The following is a 20,317-nucleotide window of genomic DNA, read 5'->3' on the forward strand; positions in this document are numbered from 1 at the left end:
AAAGCTTCAGCCTAAAAGAAAAACTACTTTGATAGTCAAGACAAAAAGTCCACACAAAGATGGCAATATCCAAAATCCTTGTTCTTGTGGGGAAATGTTTTGGTCCCCATGAGGAAAACAGCTTTTAAATCACACTAAGTGATGCTTTTGAAAATGTAAAAATGCAGAAAGTTTTCCATGATGGGTAGGTTTAGGGTTAAGGGATAGAATATATAGTTTGTGCAGTATAAAAATCATTATGACTATGCAAAGTCCACGTAAAACATGAAAACCCTGTGTGTGTGTGTGGGAGGGTGATAGTGGGTGTGTGCGTGGGTGTTTGTGTGTGCGTGGGTGGATGGGTGGGTGGTCCTGGTAAACCCTACGATATGAGGACCAAATGTCTCCAGAGAGATAGTAATACCAGTCATTTTTTTACCTTGGGGGGACATTTTTTTGGTCCCCATGAGGAAAACAGATCATAAATCATACTAAATTATGTTTGTTTGTTTTTAAATGTAAAAATGCCGAAGGTTTTCTGTGATGGGTTGGTTTAGGGTTAGGGAATACAATATACAGTTTGTATTGTATAAAAACATGTATATATGGAATTTCCCCATAAAACATGGAAACCCAACATGGTTGAAAAAAAAGAAGCAAAAAAATAGCATATAAAATAAATACAAAATAATAATAATAAATAATAGTAAATCTTAAATCTATTTTTTAAAGCAGTTTTAACAGCTTTGTTTGTACTCCCTGTAATAGTAACTATAAATAAGTTTCTAACTCCATAACCTCTTTTGAATATTGACAATGCCAGAAAACATGAGGTACAGTTTCTGGTTGCAATAAACAAACAAACAAAAAAAGTTATATTGGTTAAACTTACGTAGAAAGTGCTTAGCAGGGTCAAATTTGTGCAACATCGTAAATTAAATTTCCCTAATCTTGTTTTTAAAATGAAACAAAATGTTACATACGTCATGCACCAACGTCATTATATCGTAACTGGTTTCGACCAATCACAATGTGAGGATTCACGACTCTTCCGGTATGCACATTCTTTGCGTTTCGTCAGCCGAAGTGTGGAGTAGCGTGTGTTCATTTGAGCACAGCGAAATTCTCCATCTGCTTACAGAAATAGTGTGATATCAAGGTGATATAAGCGTAGGCTTTATCATATTTATATACAGATCGCTAAAACGTGGTATTTTTTGTTTAAATGGTCTGTTTTCGTTGCATGTTGTCCCCTTCGTATGACCGGCATGCTAACTTGCTACACATAGTAATGAATTGGGGATAGGGGTATTGATGCTGCGCATGCACACGTGTATCTCTGTTTGCTTCCTAGCGAGCAGTGAGGAACCCCTACCTCTACTAACCCGGCTGTCACTTAGCTGGGATGCAGGGATTTATAAGCAGTGATATGATATGTATTCTCTGGTCCAGGGAGTGGCATATATTTAGCCTCTCTTACAGTGAATCGGGCCGGTCAGTTTACACTCAATGCTGGGGCTATTTTGGGAACCTGCTGCCATTAGTTTGACTGTCGTGAAAAGGCAACTAGTTTCTGCAGTTAGCCAGGCGAAGAAGTTACACGTTGCGTGGCTTCTACTGCATCTTAATTATGCAAAATATACTCCATTCGTAATATTGCAAGAGGGTACTGATAACATTTTACCATGGCTCCTAAAAAGGTGTGGTAGCTGCGTGACAGGTTGTGTTTCTCAGTTAATTATGTAATGCATTAATGTGAAAGTGGGTATGATTGTTCTTCTCCACAGATGCCTCCAAAGAAGGGTGGTGATGGACCAAAACAACAACCCCTGATTGGACGTTTTGGGACTTCCTTGAAAATTGGAATTGTTGGGTTACCAAATGTAGGGTAAGTGTCTCTTCCAAGCTGGCATTTTGGCTTTATGCATGTGTGCTATTTTATTATTAGGATGGTGACTCATGATCTTGGTCCATTATGAAAATGACATAATCCTGCCACAGGATGGGCAGTGGTTTTTGAATGGAAACAAATTGGCGCTGTGTCTGAATATGCCTACTTTCATACTATATAGGATGTGAAAAACAGTACGCCAAAAGAGTAGTATGTCCTCTTTTTGTCTACAAAAAGTACCTGGATGACCTACTACTTCCGGTGAGATTCAGTCCCATGAAGCCATGGGAGAGGAGTTGTGAATGGCAGTGACGCAATGCAGTCATGTGACAGTGACAACATGGCAGATGTTCTACATCCAGATTTCATTCATACTACCCAATTTCATAATAGAACATACTTTTTAAACAGTGGAGAAGTAAGTTTTAAACCAAATGTAGTACATACTAGACAGTGGGTTTTTTGGACGCAGCTTTGGTCTCTGTGTATATATAGCAAATACTTGTTCAATTGTTATGCATAAATGTCAGTGATCCATGTCCTCGTCTTTTATCTCAGTTAATTTGTTTGTGTTTCAGAAAGTCAACGTTCTTCAATGTTCTGACAAAGAGTCAGGCAGCGGCTGAGAATTTTCCCTTTTGCACCATCGACCCAAACGAGAGCCGTGTGCCCATTCCAGATGAGCGCTATGACTTCCTCTGCCAGTACCACAAACCAGTCAGGTGCTCACTGCACGTCTGCATAATACAATTATCAGCACATTCTGTTCCTAGACATCAGTGACATGATCTTCATTTCTCTTTTACCTTTCCCTCCAGTAAGGTTCCAGCATTTCTGAATGTGGTGGATATTGCTGGCTTAGTAAAAGGGGCCCACGCAGGCCAGGGTTTGGGTAACGCCTTCCTCTCCCACATCAGTGCCTGTGATTCCATCTTTCACATGACACGTGAGTAGATTGCCATTTCGAACTTCAAACTGTATTTTATGAAATTCTTTATCTGTAAGTTACCATGTAGTTGCAAATAAATGTGTGGCACTGTGAGTGAGAGACATAATTCGACAATATGTGTCAGATAAAAACCTGAACATGTTGATATAAGAGATGAAATACAATCAAACAAAAAACCTGATGATATGTATATGAAACTGTTTTTTTGTAGGAGCTTTTGAGGATGAAGATATTATCCATGTTGAGGGGTGTGTTGACCCAGTTAGGGATATTGAGATCATTCATGAGGAGCTGAGGTTAAAGGATGAAGAGATGATTGGGCCAATCATAGATAAGCTGGAGAAAACCTCTGTCAGGGGTGGAGACAAAAAACTCAAACCTGAATATGTGAGTGAACTATAGATCCCAGTATGCATCTGACCACTGCAGAAATAAAACATGCTTCCTACTTTAACAGAAAGCCTGCAGAGACATGCACTGACATTTTCTTTTAATGTTTTCTTTGCTTGCAGGACATCATGTGTAAAATCAAGTCCTGGGTGGTTGATGAAAAGAAACATGTCCGTTATTACCCTGACTGGAACGACAAAGAGGTTAAAATCTTTTTTTGTCATTATTTTTAATCTAAAATAGAGATGCAGGAATGAGTCCTAAAACCTGGAAATGAGTTAGCATTTTTGCCCTTCTAATGGAGTTTTGGTTAAATGTCTGAAATAAGGTCTGTGATTAACAGAAGCTCAAGATAAATTTATGTTTTATTCTAAGACATAAAATACATCAGTTATAACTCACTCATATCACAAACAGGAAAACTCACCTGTCCACTTATGTTTATACTTGTGCAATCTATTTCAACTTGAGCTTTCAAACTTGTAAATTTTAAATAAAGATTTAAAGAGTTGTTGGAAGCTTAGTGGTGATGACGTTAAAGTCATGTGGTGTAGTTCATTGCCTATCTTTTTACTTCTGGCGATTGTATTAAGGCCCTAAAATTAATTTAACGTTAAAGAATCATAAACTTTTGTTTGTCACTAAACTTATTTTCTGCAATGGAAAAATCCTATTGGCTTTTTATAGAGGGAACAAGGGTGATGTTACCTTCTGGGTTGGCCTACAAAAATACAGTATATCATACCTGCAGAACTCTATACTCTGCCTGAACTTGCTCAGATTAAGTTTAGTTTATACTCTAACTGTTTTTTGTTGTTGTTTATCAGATTGATGTCTTGAATAAGTATCTGTTCCTGACATCCAAGCCAATGATCTACTTGGTAAACCTCTCAGAGAAAGATTACATCAGGAAAAAGAATAAATGGTGAGATGACATCTTAGCTGTTTATCTTCTGTTAGTGAATCCTTTCAGTGCTGGTAATACACATCATTTGGACCATGTGAAACAGGTCTCAATCTACTGGCCAGCGTGCCAATCCTTCTTCAAGTGTTAAAGGTGCAGTAAACAAATTCTGAAAAACACTGTTAATATATTTTAAATCAATCCAAACAAACACACCTTCATTGCCCTGCCCCCGAAATGCATGAACATACAATACATGGTCTCTTTATCATAGCTTAAGTGATGCAAAATAATGTTTTGCGAAGATAACAAAGGAACGTCAAGGAGGAATCTTGGTTCTGTGAAACATGGCAAAACCAATGTTACCAAAGCGACCTCGGCGTACATTTTCAAGCCTTCCCACTTGGGTCTCTCTAATATTAACGCAGGTCTCTAAGCTCTTGCCTGATCATTACCCTTCTTTTTCCAGTCTCTCTCTCTCTCTCTCTCTCTCTCTCTCTCTCTCTCTCTCTCTCTCTCTCTCTCTCTCTCTCTCTCTCTCTCTCTCTCTCTCTCTCTCTCTCTCTCTCTCTCTCTCTCTCTCTCTCTCTCTCTCTCTCTCTCTCTCTCTCTCTCTCTCTCTCTCTCAATTCAATTCAATTCAATTCAATTCAGAAAGCTTTATTGGCATGACAAAAAAGTACATTTTGTATTGCCAAAGCATCACAACAACATAGAAAATGATTTAGAACATTTAGTACACAAAATTATAATAATAGTTAAATTAAATAAAAAAGATAGTATTATATATGTATTATCTTGGCTATTTATTGCAAAAATAATAATACAGATAACATAAAACAATAATAATAGTGTAAACAAAGATTAATAAATAAAATAAAAAGGATTATAATGCAGAAATCATGTATATAAAAAACAAAAATAAACACGCTGAACTTGAACATTACATACGTGTGTAGGTGTGATGGGATGGGATAGGCTGTGTGTGTGTGATGGGGTGTGTTAGGCTGTGAGTGCCCCTCTCTCTCTCTCTCTCTCTCTCTCTCTCTCTCTCTCTCTCTCTCTCTCTCTCTCTCTCTCTCTCTATATATATATATATCTATATCTATATCTATATCTATCTATCTACAAGTGTGTTGTGCTGCATGGTCCGATCCACTTTCAAGAGCGTTTCTCAGAAAATTGCTTACTGCACCTTCAATAGTTTATCTTTAAATTCACCTTCTAAAAAAATTTGGAACCTGTACCCCCTGTTTCTAGTTTTGACACAGCACAGCTACACAAGCTATTTTATTTTGTTCATCCAACTGAGGCAAAAATGATTTACAAATGTCTTATGTTAATTGATTATGTATATCTTTAAATAATTGCCTGTTACATCATAGCCTGATAGTGATGTGTCTGGTCTCTTATAAGGATAGTCATCATAATTCTGTCATTGTTTACTCTCATGTCTCATGTCAAACTTGTATGACTTTCAGTCTTTTGTGGAACACAAAAAAAGAATGTTGTGAACTAAACAGTTTTGGTTCCCTTCGACTTCCATAAAAATACAGTGTAAGTCAATGGGAACAAAAACTGTTTGGTCACCAACATCTTCAAAATATCTTTTGTGCTCCACAGAAGAAAGTCATACAGATTGGAATGACAAGGTGAGAAAATGATGAAAGAATTTTGATCTTGATCTTGAATTGCGAATGCGATTGTCAAGTAATACAATGCGAATGCGATTGTCAAGTTTAGGTGTCATTGCTCCAGTACACTTGTAGAGCAGTATGCTAGGTATGTGAGTCACTCAATATAACTAGCAAATAACTATGTAGTCCAAATTCATGGTTGTTAAAACATTTGTGCTGCAACAGTTTAGCTGGTCCCCGATGGAGAACTGGCTTTCGTCCCCAGGTGATTTGAGTTTGGGAGCCCTTATGTAAAACATTTGCTATCTTTTCTTTTGTAGGTTGGTGAAGATCAAGGAGTGGGTTGATGCTCATGATCCTGGTGCGCTGGTCATCCCGTTCAGTGGGGGATTTGAGTGCAAATATCAGGATATGACTGATGAAGAGAAACAGAAATATTGTGAGGAAAACAAAACGCAGAGGTCAGGATTTGCTCTTTGCTCAATTTAAGAAACTTCATATTTTTTCACATGCAAAAAGCATTTTCAACAGTACTAAACTGATGCTCTAAAGTCAAATCATAATTTTGGTCATGCTTAATCTCAGTAGTGATATCATAATTCTTCCCTTGAAGTTGTTCACGTTGTGAATTTGTTTTGTTTTTTTGTTTCAGTATTCTGACTAAGATCATCAAGAGTGGGTATGCGGCCTTGCAGCTGGAGTACTTCTTCACAGCAGGACCTGACGAAGTCCGTGCATGGACCATCAGGGTGAGCAAAGCACATGTTCACAGACACGTTTTTACATGGGATATATTTGTGATGCACCTCTGAAACACCTTACAGAAAGGCACCAAGGCCCCACAAGCAGCTGGAAAGATCCACACAGACTTTGAGAAAGGCTTCATTATGGCTGAAGTCATGAAATTTACAGACTTTAAGGAGGAAGGCAGTGAAAACGCTGCTAAAGTAAGATCTTAAAAAGAGAATTGAAAATAGCATAGATTTTTAAAGGTTGAAAACTGAAAATGTGTCGAATACTTGCAGGCTGCAGGGAAATACAGACAACAGGGACGGAACTATATTGTGGAAGATGGTGACATCATCTTCTTCAAATTCAACACACCTAATCAACCCAAGAAGAAGTGAAGTCATCCTTATGCCAGTTGGTTGGAACGTACCATCTGTGGCACCTGCTGCGTCTCTTCATTTATGGCTTCGGAACATTTAAAACACAATCACACCTTAGTGGTTTATTTTTTATTTTATTATTTTGGCTGATGGCTGAAATAAATGTAAAGGCTGGTCTGCTTACAAAAGCTGCATGTCACACAGCAGTTTATTCTAATAAAACACTTCCTCAGACCAAAGTGTTTTCTGTTCAAGGTACTTTCCTAATCGTCTCATACATTTATATTAATTGTGTATGTGCTGCATTGATGTCAGATGGGATTTATAGTATTAAGCTGCTGTGAAACAACACATTTATAGAGATTAACTTAAGCAAATGTATTAGTAATACAGAAACCATCTGGGAGGAAAAAATTATTTGAATAATGCAATTTTTAGCATTTATGTGCTGCTGAAAATCAACCACCAAACAAATTTTATGAATATTTGTTAGATGTACTGTTCTGTGTGTGTGTGTGTGTGTGTGTGTGTGTGTGTGTTTGTGCGCGCGCACGCAAAGTGGATGGGACAAGAGGCTGCTCACTGCACAGCCATGGGTGGAGCGAGCATAAAATCTAACTCCACCTCTCTAGTTGTAATTTGGGTGTAATGGGTGGAGCTAGAAGGTCCAACTAAAACCCTACCCATAACTCTATCCCTCCACCCATTAGATCCACAGGTGGAGCTGGACTAGGTCAAGCTCAACCCAAGACGTCAAGAGAGGCGGAGCTGGACGTCATTTGGCTCTGCAGTGGGCACCACCTGGGTCGGACCGATCGCCACAACACTTGTAGCCAATCAGCAATGGGGTGCGTATCCGCTCATGATGAGGGAGGAGAGAGATGAGCAAGCGGGACATTAGTAGAAAGAGTGATGGCTGAGATATTACCAAACGAGGAAGAGGTCAGAGAAATATAATTGGAAAAAGAAATGTTATGACTGGGCAAGAGCTAGAACCCGTGTTAATAGGGTTCTTAAAGGCCCGAAAACAGATGCTGAGGTTGCTTTGTTTCTGCTTGATACGTGAGTAACATTTCACAGAACCAAGATGATGATGTTGTTGTAATATTAGCTATAGTAATGAGACAGCTGTTGTAGTTGCTTATTGCAGAGCGTGTTCGTTATCCTGGTGGCAGAGCAATGAGGGGAGGCGCGTTTCTGTTGGGTAGGGCGGGGTGTATGGGTTTAGAATTGTTGCATCATTCCAAATAAATAGATTGAGATTCACAAACAAATTTAAAGAGTTTCACAAAAAAATTATAAAACTCACAAATACATAAAATGAGATTTGCAAATAAAAAAAAATTTACAAATGTGTTTTATGTCACAAACACAACTTTGTCTGGCATTTATTTGTGAACCGCTTTCTGTGCATTTGTAAATCGCTGCACACATTTGTGAATTGCTTCTTGTGCATTTGTAAATCCCCTCATGCATCTGTGGATTTTCAAACACTTCTAGCACCACCGTTTACTCAAGCCAATCAGATAACGGCCACATTGAGCTGACCAATTGTAGCACGTTCTCACTACGACCAAATCACGTTTTCCTGAGAAAAGTGGATTCTGGGGGTGAAACCCCATAGACTCCCATTCATTCTGCACTCGCCTGCGAGCGCCCCCGCATGGACAGAGACGTGTTATTGCAACTAGTCCAGAAACCGGAAGTAACCAGTGAGTGCCAGTTCTCTTCCTATTAGACATTCTCTGTGCTGCGTTCCAGTCCACTTTTAGACACGCACTTGCGAACTTCCCTAAGCACTTCCCCTCGGGGGAATCCCTGCCGCCATTTTGAAGTGCGTTCCACTTCGTGAAGTGGACGAGGGAAGTTTATATGGACAGACCCTCGTTCCCTCGATTTTGACCGAGGGAGCGAGTCTGCTTCAAATGTACACTTCAGGCACCTATATGTCCCACAATGCAACACGATTGTGACGTCACCGCATATCTCGTCTAATCACCACCACACAGACAACTCTATGATATATTAATTATAATTTTTTTAAATTTAAAACAACCCAAACACACCTATAAACATTTGGATGCTGCATTAAACAAATTCTTAAAGGGAAAAAAATGTAAATAATAAATCAACTCCACAGCTGATTCCAAGTGATCAAGGGCTTAGGACGTTCCAATTCAGCCCATTGCAGTTTCCGCCAGTAGTGGGCACTCGCAATGACGTACATCCGAGTGAACGAGACGAAGGGAAGTTAGCAAGTGAAGGGCATGACAATTTTGGACTGGAACGCAGCCCAGGTTTCACTCTCAATACACTTCCGGCTTCTGAACTGTTGCAGTTCCACTCTGATTCCATATGAGGGCGCTCACAGGACGAGTGCAGAATGAATGGAGGTCAATGGCGGTATACTCCTCAAAATCCACTTTTCTCAGGATATAATTTTTTGTCTAGTAATTTGAATGTTGTATTCGAAAGGAGATGCAAATAAATTACACATTGCTGGGTGTTAGATTTTTTAGAGTCACTTATTTGCTTTAAAAAGTCTTTCAAAATGTCAATGACGTCAGAATGCTGACGTCATTAGCAGAATGCTAGCGTGTTATGGGCAACAACAACTCAACCTGTAAGAAATCGAAAAGAAATAAGTACTCGTTCATTCAACTTTCGACCTATAACCCATGTTGAACTTGCAAAACCTACAATAAAATCTGAGATTTCTCAACGGCAATCGGGTGAAAGAGACACATTTAGCCGTCTAGCCCCATAGACTCCCATTCAGTCTGCACTCGCCCGCGATCACCTCCAGTGGAATTCTAATGGAACTGCAACCAAGATCGATACAATGGGGCTAATAGGAAGTGCCAAGGCTCTCCGTAGTAGACGGGCTCTGCTAACAGTGATTTACATTTGATTAGTTAATGTAAACTCTGCTCTGACAGTCTCGAAATAACGCCGAACACTCTGAGTGTGTGTTAGTAATCAGGAATGGTAAGAGAACATTGTGCTTGGTACACTTTTTGTCTTCAAACCAAATTTGGGTCTCCAGCCGAAATAGTTTAAAGGTCCCGTATTATGCCCCTTTTCACAAGATGTAAAATAAGTCTCTGATGTCCCCAGAGTGTGTATGTGAAGTTTCAGCTCAAAATACCCAACAGATCATTTTTTACAGCATGTTTAAATTGTCATTTTTTGGGGCTCAGAAAAACGCGCTGTTTTAGTGTGTGCCCTTTAAATGCAAATAAGCTGCTGCTGGACGACACAGGGGGCGGAGCCTCACGAGCTCGCGCACAGTCTCTCTGGACAATTTCATCTCACGGAATGATGATAATCAGAAACTCTCAGTAACGGTGTTCATTTCGAGTCGGACAATAATTCCTACAGAGTCAGAGTGCTGTATAGAGATGATACAGGTATAGTTTAGTAGTTTAATTACGGTTATTATAACGTATTTGTCATCTGCTTGTATGTATCCATTATTTATTAATAGCCTACAAGTCTGCTGTCTGAATGATGATCAAACATATACTGATGAGTTTAATAAAGTTTATTGTACATCACACAAAAGATGAAGCGTCAGTTTTACTTCAGAAAATCACCGTAAGAGCTGAGTAAACACAGTAAGTTATTAGAAGTGCGCAAGTACATAAACGAATTTCGGTAGAGTTGAGGGAGCATTCCTGTGGGCGGAGGTTAGTCAAGAAACGGTTCTAGTGACGTCATTAAAGAAGGAAGTAGAGGGATGTAGTCCAAACGGGCCGTTCGATGTAGGCGACTTCTGTTAAATAAAATATCTCGCTTGGCATTGAACTTTGAGCTTTATAATTTTACAGATATTATTTATACTCTAACAACAACATTACACACTAACTAAAGTTTGAAACATGGGATCACAAAGAACGGGACCTTTAAATCCCGTCTGGCAAGCGCGCTTCCCATAACGTTTAGGCAATAGATCAGTAGGTGAAAAGTCTTTTGTGGCTGTTCGAACACATTTCGACCACATGAGCATTTACACTACGAAAGCAATCCAGTCAAATGCGTTTGACTACCTCTACTATACAGTAAGTTGTTTCTACAGTAAAGAGTGAGATAGTGAGCAACTCTAAACGTACATGTGGTGGGAGATATCGATGGTGAATATAACTCTGAGAGGAGATCACAGTTGAATGACTTGAATTGAAATCAAATATGGGACGACTCCTGTCCATGGTCATGTGCACACTAGCCTAACCTGACATCTGCAACTTTTACACCATCCACTCTATTCGACGCTGACAGTTAAAAAGGTTTGAATTAACAATGAATCCGTTTTGACCGCTAAATTATGCGTTATGTTCTGCAATGTGTACTTCCGAGGGTTAAAGTCATTGGTTCACTTCTTGATTGCCGTTTTGACAGTGTTCACCTGGGCGGTGTTTTTTTATCATCGTTATTTTGTTTTAAGGAAATACAAATTGTGCTTATCAACCTTGAATGACATGTAATGAAATTATATCACATTATTTTGGCAGTAAAATTTTGGGTGTTTTTTTCTTGTAGTGGGCGGGTTTTGGTGAGCTTTTGGGCTGGAAATCACCGCCCCAATCTGGCAACACTGTTTGAGTGTCCGTTGAATGAGGAGGAACTGGCAGAACTTAACTCTCTTATACACCAGACTGATCCCAACACTCCACTTACAGACCTTTATGTAATCTGCCGTGAGTATCCAGGAGGCTGCAGACCTGGAGCCGGTAGATATCATGGTAGATATATGCCCCAGGCAGTTCTCTTACGAGAGTACTCTCGTGTTGCGTAAGTTTAGCCTACGCTACGGGAAAACTCCTTTTCTCGAGAATACTGAAGCAAAAAATTATCCTTAAAGGTGCATTAAGCAAGTCTCTGAGTTTTTGCAGAACTATGCCCCCTCTGGCGGCAAGCGAAGCTGCAACCAGAGGTGTGCACGCTCACGGACAAAAGTTTTCTTTTTTTTATCTTACGTGGAGTTTGCGTTGGTGTTTGAAATGAACTATAAGCAGGTCTCTTACAATCCATCTTCTACGGAGAATGCCGGCGAATACACAAACCTGCCAGGCATAGCTATGTGAGCGTGCCGTGAACGCGCATGACGTCACGCCCAGTCTAAAATTCCGGCCCGAATCCCTCTTATTTATTTTTCTTTACAGGATTATAGAGACAATCTCAGTGATCAGAGAAGGGCTCATTCAGCCCATCAGGCAATTGTTTAAGCATGTATGGGTTAGAAAACGAAACATACCATAACATGAAAAGTTGCTTAATGCACCTTTAATTTTTAGAATGTAAAACGCATTTGCTGCAGCAGGCAGACATAGGCGAGACAGCTCGTGCGCCTATTGGCTGCTCTGCGGCAACTGCTGCAACCTATCAGTGCGTCTTGGCATGACTCCAGCGCCAATGGGAAGCCTTCTCGAGCCCTTCTCAGCGACGGGGACCGCCACAAGCTGTGCGCTTCCTGCCTGGGAAAGGACCATGCGGACCACGCGCTCGCCGAGGGCGGCTGCCGTGAGTGCGAATCTCTGCCTCTCTCGACCCTGCAGGCTCGACAGGCTTTGTTCGCCATCAAGCCCGCTGTTTCTACGCCTTCTGCTGGGCCGCGCCGTAAAAAGCGCCGCTCACAAAGGCCACCAGAAGCCTTTGTGAAAGAGCACTCGCCGGTGGCGTCCCCGCGAGACTCTTTCTCTGAGTCCCCCGTCTCATTCCTCGACGGCCAACGCCCCGCTGCCGCGGCGCCCGACGACATGGAGCGGGATGTCGCGGAGAATGACAGCTGTTCGATTCTGGCGTCCGGGAGTGAGGACTGGTCGGGTTCCATCCCTGACCCCGCCCCGTCGACGCAGGAATCCAGCGTGAGGGCTTCCGTCGATTCTGAGCTCCTCCGCCTCCTCACCAAGGCCGTAGAGGACCTCGGCCTCGATTGGTCAACGCCCAAGGAGCCCGCGCCTAACAGGTTGGATGGCTGTTTTCTGCCTGGACGCCGCTCTGCACCTGTTTCGAGGCCTGCTCCCTTTCTCCCCGAGCTGCACGATGAGCTCTCCAAGTCATGGGGAGCCCCGTACTCGGCCAGGCTAAGATCCTCTGTCTCTTCGACGCTCTCCGCGGTTGACGGCGTGAAAGACAGGGGATATGTTTCTGTTCCTCCCGTTGAGGAAGCTGTAGCGACTCACTTGTGCCCGCCCTCTGCGGGATGGCGGTCCAAGCTGAGTCTGCCTACTAAAGCCTGCCAGACGACTTCGACGCTGATCGGTCGCGCCTACGCCGCCGCCGCCGGTCAAGCTGCCTCCGCTCTGCATACCATGGCCGTTTTGCAGATTTATCAGGCCAACCTTCTCCGGTCGCTGGACGAGGCTGGCCCATCTGCGGAGAGCGTGACGGATCTGAGAAGCGCGACGGATTTAGCTCTCAGAGCTACCAAGACCGCTGCTCAGGCTATCGGCCGCAACATGGCCGCTCTCACCGTCACTGAGCGTCACCTATGGCTAACGCTGTCCGACATGTCTGAGTCTGACCGCGCCACCTTCCTCGACGCTCCCGTATCACCAACTGGTCTGTTCGGTCCCTCGGTGAAGGGCTTCGCGGAGCGATACACTGAGGTACAGCAAACGTCTCAGGCTATGAGACACTTTTTTCCGCGGCGTTCCAGTTCCGCAGCAGGCCGCGCTAGGAAGCAGCCGCCCGCTCGGAAAACAGCGCCCCCACCACCTCCTCCGCCCGCCTCACAACAGCGCCAGGCTCGGGATGCACGTCAGCGCTCGCGCTCTACCAACCACCGCAGACCACCTCCCGCCCGGGTACCCAGGCACAAGCTCGCGCCGAGCTTTGAGCCTCCCAAGTCTTCCTAGCCACCCTAGGAAAGCGCCGATGGTCAAATCCCGCTGCGGCCGGACCGCCATCGAAGTATGCACGAACCGCTCTCTCAGTTCCCTCAACATAGGCGACTCGAAGTGTGTATTTAGCAGCCAACGAGCCAGTTTCTCAACTCGCTCGCCTGCACACAAACGCCGTTTTCACGGCGACCCACATATTTCTCAAAAAGAGCATTATACCGGGTCATATTCCGGCTCAGGCCGAAGGTGTTTTAAATGTAGGACAGGTGCCCACTGCCCAGTGCCCACCCCTGCACAAAAACACTACCCTCACTGTGTGTCACACTCATCCAAGGTCGAAAACAATAAAGCTGGCTTATGCCGCTCGACCGCTAAGTGTAGGAATAGTGCCCACTTCCCAGTGTTCACTCTTACACACAAGCACTACCCATGCAGTGTCCCACACCACCACAGGGTTCATATCAGTCAAACCGGCTCATGCCGTTCATATTCTAAGTGTAGGAAATGTGCCCGCTGTACAGCGCCCACCCCCGCTTGTGAATATGACTGTATCTGCACTACGCACACACATAGTGCCTCAGTGTATGAGCCCAGAGCGCGCTGGCAGTGTGTTGAGTGCAGGTCACGTGTCCGCCTCCCAGCGCACACACTTTGTGAACAGCTCGCAGCACCGCGCGCCGCAAGCTCACAGAGCTGTGTCTGTATTAAAGCATCTTCCCGCTCACACGGCCGGAGTGCCAGTTACAGAAACACTGCGCGAAGCACTGTATGCCCCACTCGAAATGAACATGATGAACGAAGTACGTCACCATGGCTGGGTCTCCGGGTCCCCGAATCCGAGCGACCAGAACCCAGATTTCATTCTACCCCTGGCCATTCACACGAGAGTGTGGGAAAGCATCCCTGGGGCTTCGAAATGGGTGCTAAAAATAGTGAAGCAGGGCTACTTGCTACAGTTCGCTCGCAGACCACCGCGCTTCACAGCCCGGGTCGAAACCTCGGTGAATCAGGAAGTAGCACACCTACTTCGCACCGAGATAGCGAATTTACTGAGAAAAGGGGCTGTGGAAACCGTCCCCTCAGCAGAAAGCGAGTCGGGGTTTTACAGCCGTTACTTCTTAGTACCAAAGAAGGACGGCGGGCTCCGCCCTATACTAGATCTCAGACACTTGAACAAAGCGCTGATGAAGCGTTCGTTCAAAATGATTACAACCAGACAAATTCTCACTCGAATTCAACCCGGGGACTGGTTTATATCAATGGATCTGAAGGACGCTTATTTTCAGATCCAAATAGCAGCCCGTCACAGGCCATTCTTGAGATTCGCCTTCGAGGGCCAGGCTTATCAGTACACCGTCCTTCCCTTCGGCCTGTCTTTGGCACCTCGTACATTTACGAAGTGCATGGACATGGCGCTCGCGCCCCTCAGACGAAGGGGCGTGAGAGTCCTGAACTATCTGGACGACTGGCTAATTATAGCACAGTCAAAAGAGGAATTGGTGTTACACAAAACACTACTGCTGACCCATCTCGAACAGCTGGGTCTCAAAGTCAACTGGACCAAAAGCATTCTACTCCCCAGCCAGAAAATTTCCTTTCTGGGAATAGAACTGGACCTCCAGCTCTATGGGAGCGCGCCTGACACAGGAACGCGCGGCAGTGATACAGCACCTGGCAGCGACATTCACTGTGGGGAAAAATCTCCCCCTCAGAGTGTTCCAGAGGATGATGGGTCTCATGGCCTCAGCCTCGACGGTACTGCAGCTGGGTTTGCTGAATATGCGCCCTTTTCAACTATGGTTGAGACGGCGAGTACCAGCGCGAGCATGGACCTCAGGTCTGCTCCGTCTCACGGTGAATCAGACATGCGTTTCCGCTCTGAAACCGTGGATGAGAGCCGGCTGGTACCAGTCCGACGTGAACCTGGGCATCGCTTCACGAATAAAAGTGATCTCGACAGATGCTTCCAACGCGGGTTGGGGCGCCCTATACGAAGGGAGACTTTCTATGGGCCTGTGGTCAGACGCGGAGAAGCGTCTCCACATAAACTGTCTAGAGATGAAAGCGGTCGAGAATGCCCTTCAGTTCTTCCTCCCTGCGCTAAGGAACCACCACGTTCTAGTCAGGACAGACAACACGTCGGTGGTGTCCTACATAAATCGCCAGGGCGGTCTCAGGTCCCGGAGCCTACTTGCAATAGCAAAACGCCTCCTCATATGGAGCCAGCACAATCTGCGCTCGCTGAGAGCGGCGCATGTGCTGGGTGTCCTGAACGTGGGCCCAGATATGTTATCCAGGGCAAAACTCTCCCCAGGAGAGTGGTCCCTGCACCCCCTTACGGTGCGAAATATCTGGGACATTTTCGGCAGAGCAGAGGTAGACCTGTTCGCGTTGCAAACCAACGCTCACTGCCCAATGTTCTTCTCAAAAGAAAGGGATGCGCTGGCCCTAAACTGGCCCAGACGCCCTCTCTATGCGTTTCCCCCGGTCGCCTTGTTACCACAGATAATCAAGCGAGTCAGGGAGAGCAAATGCTCGATACTCCTCATAGCTCCGCTATGGGAGAATCAAGTCTGGTTCCCAGAACTGATGGAACTAGGAAGCGCGGCTCCATGGCCGATTCCGCTGAGAAAGGACCTGCTGTCTCAGGCCCAGGGCGCGATTTGGCACCCATACCCCGAGCTGTGGGCTCTACATGTATGGGCAATCAACTATCACCATTGCACCTCCCGGAGGGAGTGCTGAACACGATCACAGAGGCTAGAGCTCCGTCTACTAGACGGCTTTACACGTCTAAATGGTCAGTGTTCGCTGATTGGTGCTCAGCTCATAATTTAAACCCGCTAAAAGGTGAGGTAATGGTGGTTCTTTCTTTCCTACAAGAGCTGTTGGACAGCGGGAGAACCCCTTCCACGCTCAAAGTGTACGTGGCAGCCATAGCAGCGTTCACAAATCCTGCAAATGGCCAGTCGCTTGGAAAGAACGACCTCATAATTCGTTTCCTCAGGGGTGCTAGGAGGCTGAATCCTCCTCGGCCACCCTCGGTTCCGGTTTGAGACCTTTCCACGGTCCTTGAGGCCATGAAAGGCGAACCGTTTGAACCACTGCACGCGGTGGAGCTAAAATACCTGTCATTTAAAACCGCTTTTCTGCTGGCACTAGCTTCAGTAAAACGGGTGGGCGACCTGCACGCGCTTTCAGTAAGCGCTACGTGCTTGGAATTTGGGCCTAATGACTCTAAAGTCATCCTCAAACCAAGACACGGTTACGTCCCAAAAGTGCTTGCGACTCCCTTCAGAGCACAAGTTATCTCCCTCTCGGCCCTCCCTATTTCTGATAGTGAGGCAGGGGTTAACCTTCTCTGCCTGGTGAGGGCATTCAGGATTTATGTAGAGCGCTCCGCCACTTTTAGCTTTTCGTTTCGTTCGGTGGCCACATCAAAGGGCTAGCCATCTCGAAACAGACCCTGTCCAGATGGATAGTGGACGCTATCGCGTCAGCTTATGCATCCAAGGGTCTGAACTGCCCCTTGGGGGTGAGGGCCCACTCGACTAGAGGTATGGCCTCATCGTGGGCATGGTCAAGTGGGGTTTCAATCCATGACATTTGTATGGCAGCAGGCTGGGCCTCGCTGTCTACATTTGTAAGGTTTTATAACCTGGAAGTACCCGCCTTACAGGTCAGACTGCTCTCAGTCTGATGATGCTATATTAACAGTGCCTACCCAACTCAGTTTGATTAGACTGTTGATATGCTGCAGGTCCTGTGGCCTATGCAGTTTAAGGTGGTCATACTGCCTTAACTATATAGATATATGTTTATGCACCTATCTCATAACACCGAGTCGTCCCGTCCTATTATGCCGTTGCGATCACTTCACTTTGCATGAGCCCCGGGCTACTGCCCTTGGGACATAAGTGTTTGAAATTCAGCACGCACGGCGCTTTACATAGGGTTCCCGTAGCGTAAGCTAAACTTACGCAACACGAGAGTACTCTCGTAAGAGAACGACACTCGGTTACTAACGTAACCTCGGTTCTCTCTAGAGAGGGAACGAGTGTTGCGTAGCCTGCCGTGCTTGTGCTGCACTTGGTTTCGCTTCTAGTCGACTGAAATCACTTGTGCAACCGGTGCGAGGGGGTTTTATAGGTTAGCCACACCCCATTTTGGCGGGCTATGACGACAGTGCGGGAAGGCTTCCCATTGGCGCTGGAGTCATGCCAAGACGCACTGATAGGTTGCAGCAGTTGCCGCAGAGCAGCCAATAGGCGGACGAGCTGTCTCGCCTATGTCTGCCTGCTGCAGCAAATGCGTTTTACATTCTAAAAATTAAGGATAATTTTTTGCTTCAGTATTCTCGAGAAAAGGAGTTTTCCCGTAGCGTAAGCTAAACTTAAGCAACACTCGTTCCCTCTCTAGAGAGAACCGAGGTTACGTTAGTAACCGAGTGTCGTTTTGGCCAATCAGATTGATTCAGCAGTCACTTTAAGTGCGAATTTGTTTTGTGTTTCCCATACACTACGAATGTGTTTCCCACACTGGCAGCGCGAAACATAGCCAAAGTCATGGAGTGCAACTTTATGAAGCCAGGGGAAGACACCAAATTTGTCGATAAAGGCATAAAGAATAAATGGTCTTGGATAGAGGTGGTGGGTAGAGACGAAAAGCCCTTTGGAAGCTGGTGTCAAAAACTCCGGCAACCAGAAGCATGTTTCTGCACTTTGTGCGCAAGGAAAATATTATATGGAACTAGCGGGGAAAAAGTGCTGCCACGACACGAGTTAGAACCTAGTAATCAAGCAGCTGTAGCTCGTTGCCTGATTTGAGGTAGCTCGCCAACAGGCCGTTCACATATCGCGTCTTTTGCGCGCTCAAGTTCATTCAAATGTAGGCGCACTTTGGTAAGCGCGCTCATAATTGAAGCGACGCGCTCGTTTTTTTCCAGCCGTTTTTCGGTGGTGGAAATCCATTAGCTACTAAAACTTTATCATTGTGGAGAGCGCAGTGCATGGTTGCATAGCAACGACAGACGCCACGGGAAAATCAGACCTAATTTTACTATTAATAATAAAAGATAAGCTAAAGTGCATTGTAAATGTCAGTAATTTATCTTTTTTTGACTCATTCTTTTTATAAAAATCATTTAAAGTCTGAAATATGTGGGGTTTATCTTTTTATAAAAAAATTGTCAAAACTTTATTTGAACTTGTACATGTTAGTAACGTTGCAAGACACTTTTAAAATCTGGCTATCATTTTTAATGGTATTATTTTAATGTTTATGTAAACAAAAAGTGCATATTGATACTTTATTTGTTATTTGCTGGTTTTCGACATAAAACTTGGTGAATTGATTTCATTGTGTAGTATTAGTACTTTTTGAACAGGATTCTGTGATAACCGTGATAAGTTTTTGACACTATAATCATGAAATGTTCATGCCAGTTCATGTCTTATGATCAACTAAAATCAACTAATTATGTGTTTTTTACAGTATAATATGCAAAGTACAATTTTCTATAATTTTTTTTATATCTGATTCTGTTCTTTTCTCTGACACGCGTTGTTGGGTGTGGAAGGTTACTAATGTGATTGCTTTATCTGTAAATTAAATTAATGCTTTTTCAATTACTGAATTCATTGAAATAAAATGAATTCTTTGATTTGAATATTTTTTGGCAATACGTCGTCTAGGTCTTAAATTTCAATCTTTATGGTCTTAAAATGTCTTAAAAAGGTCGTAAATTTGACTTACTGAAACCTGCTACTGTAATATAGGCTTGTATTGGGTTTGTTCATCTCATGTCTGAATGATGTCCATTTATATCCACAAAAGTCACCAGAATCTATCATTTAAGGGACTATTAAGCAAAATGTTCTCCTAGGGGAGCACACCCCTGACAATTATGTTGATCAGGGCATATATCTTGGCTTAGGGGTCCGCTTACCTCCCAGGGAAAAAAGTTCAGGCTCAGGATTTTTTTTCTACTATCACCCCTGAATAATGTAACTCATACATTCCTCGACTTTATTCAAACTTTAATCAGAATAAGTTCCTCTTGCAGCATCTCTTCTCTTCTCTGATGACGAGGCGGGGCAACCTGTCACACATGAGATCCACCAATAGCAAACCACAATCATCCAATCCATTCCCCACAGACAAAATCAAGCCCCGTCCACATTTGTTCTAGAAGTATGAGGTTCTGATTGTGCCAAAATTATAATAATTACACATAATTTTGGCACAATCGGAACCTCATACTAAAGTGTTTCACGCAGATATATGGCACAATAGGGAGAAAAGACCAGACTTTATAGTGCAGATCACTTTAGTGAACACAGGCATACATTATCGAATAATGAAGCAGGAATAATGTACGACACTGTGCTCGCCTGTAAACCAGACGTGAAATGTCATTCACTCCAGATTTTTAAATAACTGTAGTATTTAATGACAGTAAGATACACGCACACGCATCGTAATTTAAACTCTGACGAATCATTAAATAAATCTTACTATATCAGTGGACATCACTAATCTATATGATGATTATCATAGACTTTTATTATGAAAAGAGACTCTTGTATGATGTCCGGCTCAACGCTTTCGCAAAGTT

The 20,317-nt window shown here is 43.8% G+C and overlaps 1 protein-coding gene across 2 annotated transcripts; it reads left to right on the forward strand.

Annotated features, from left to right (window-relative positions):
• Positions 1-1,021: 1,021 nt before the first annotated feature.
• ola1 (Obg-like ATPase 1) lies at positions 1,022-6,948 on the forward strand. 2 transcript variants are annotated; one of them, XM_079883625.1, is made up of 11 exons: positions 1,022-1,138; positions 1,767-1,867; positions 2,449-2,592; positions 2,689-2,816; positions 3,031-3,206; positions 3,332-3,412; positions 4,037-4,134; positions 6,071-6,211; positions 6,403-6,499; positions 6,575-6,697; positions 6,776-6,948. In XM_079883625.1, exons 2-11 carry the CDS (start codon positions 1,767-1,769, stop codon positions 6,875-6,877), a joined length of 1,191 nt encoding a protein of 396 aa, XP_079739751.1. In that variant the 5' UTR covers positions 1,022-1,138; the 3' UTR covers positions 6,878-6,948. The 2 variants fall into 2 exon arrangements, with proteins under 2 accessions (XP_079739751.1, XP_079739750.1); XM_079883624.1 differs by having other exon boundaries at positions 1,024-1,679.
• Positions 6,949-20,317: the final 13,369 nt, after the last annotated feature.

This window comes from Squalius cephalus (genome assembly GCF_949319135.1).
Source record: "Squalius cephalus genome assembly, chromosome: 10".
NCBI lineage: Eukaryota > Metazoa > Chordata > Actinopteri > Cypriniformes > Leuciscidae > Squalius > Squalius cephalus.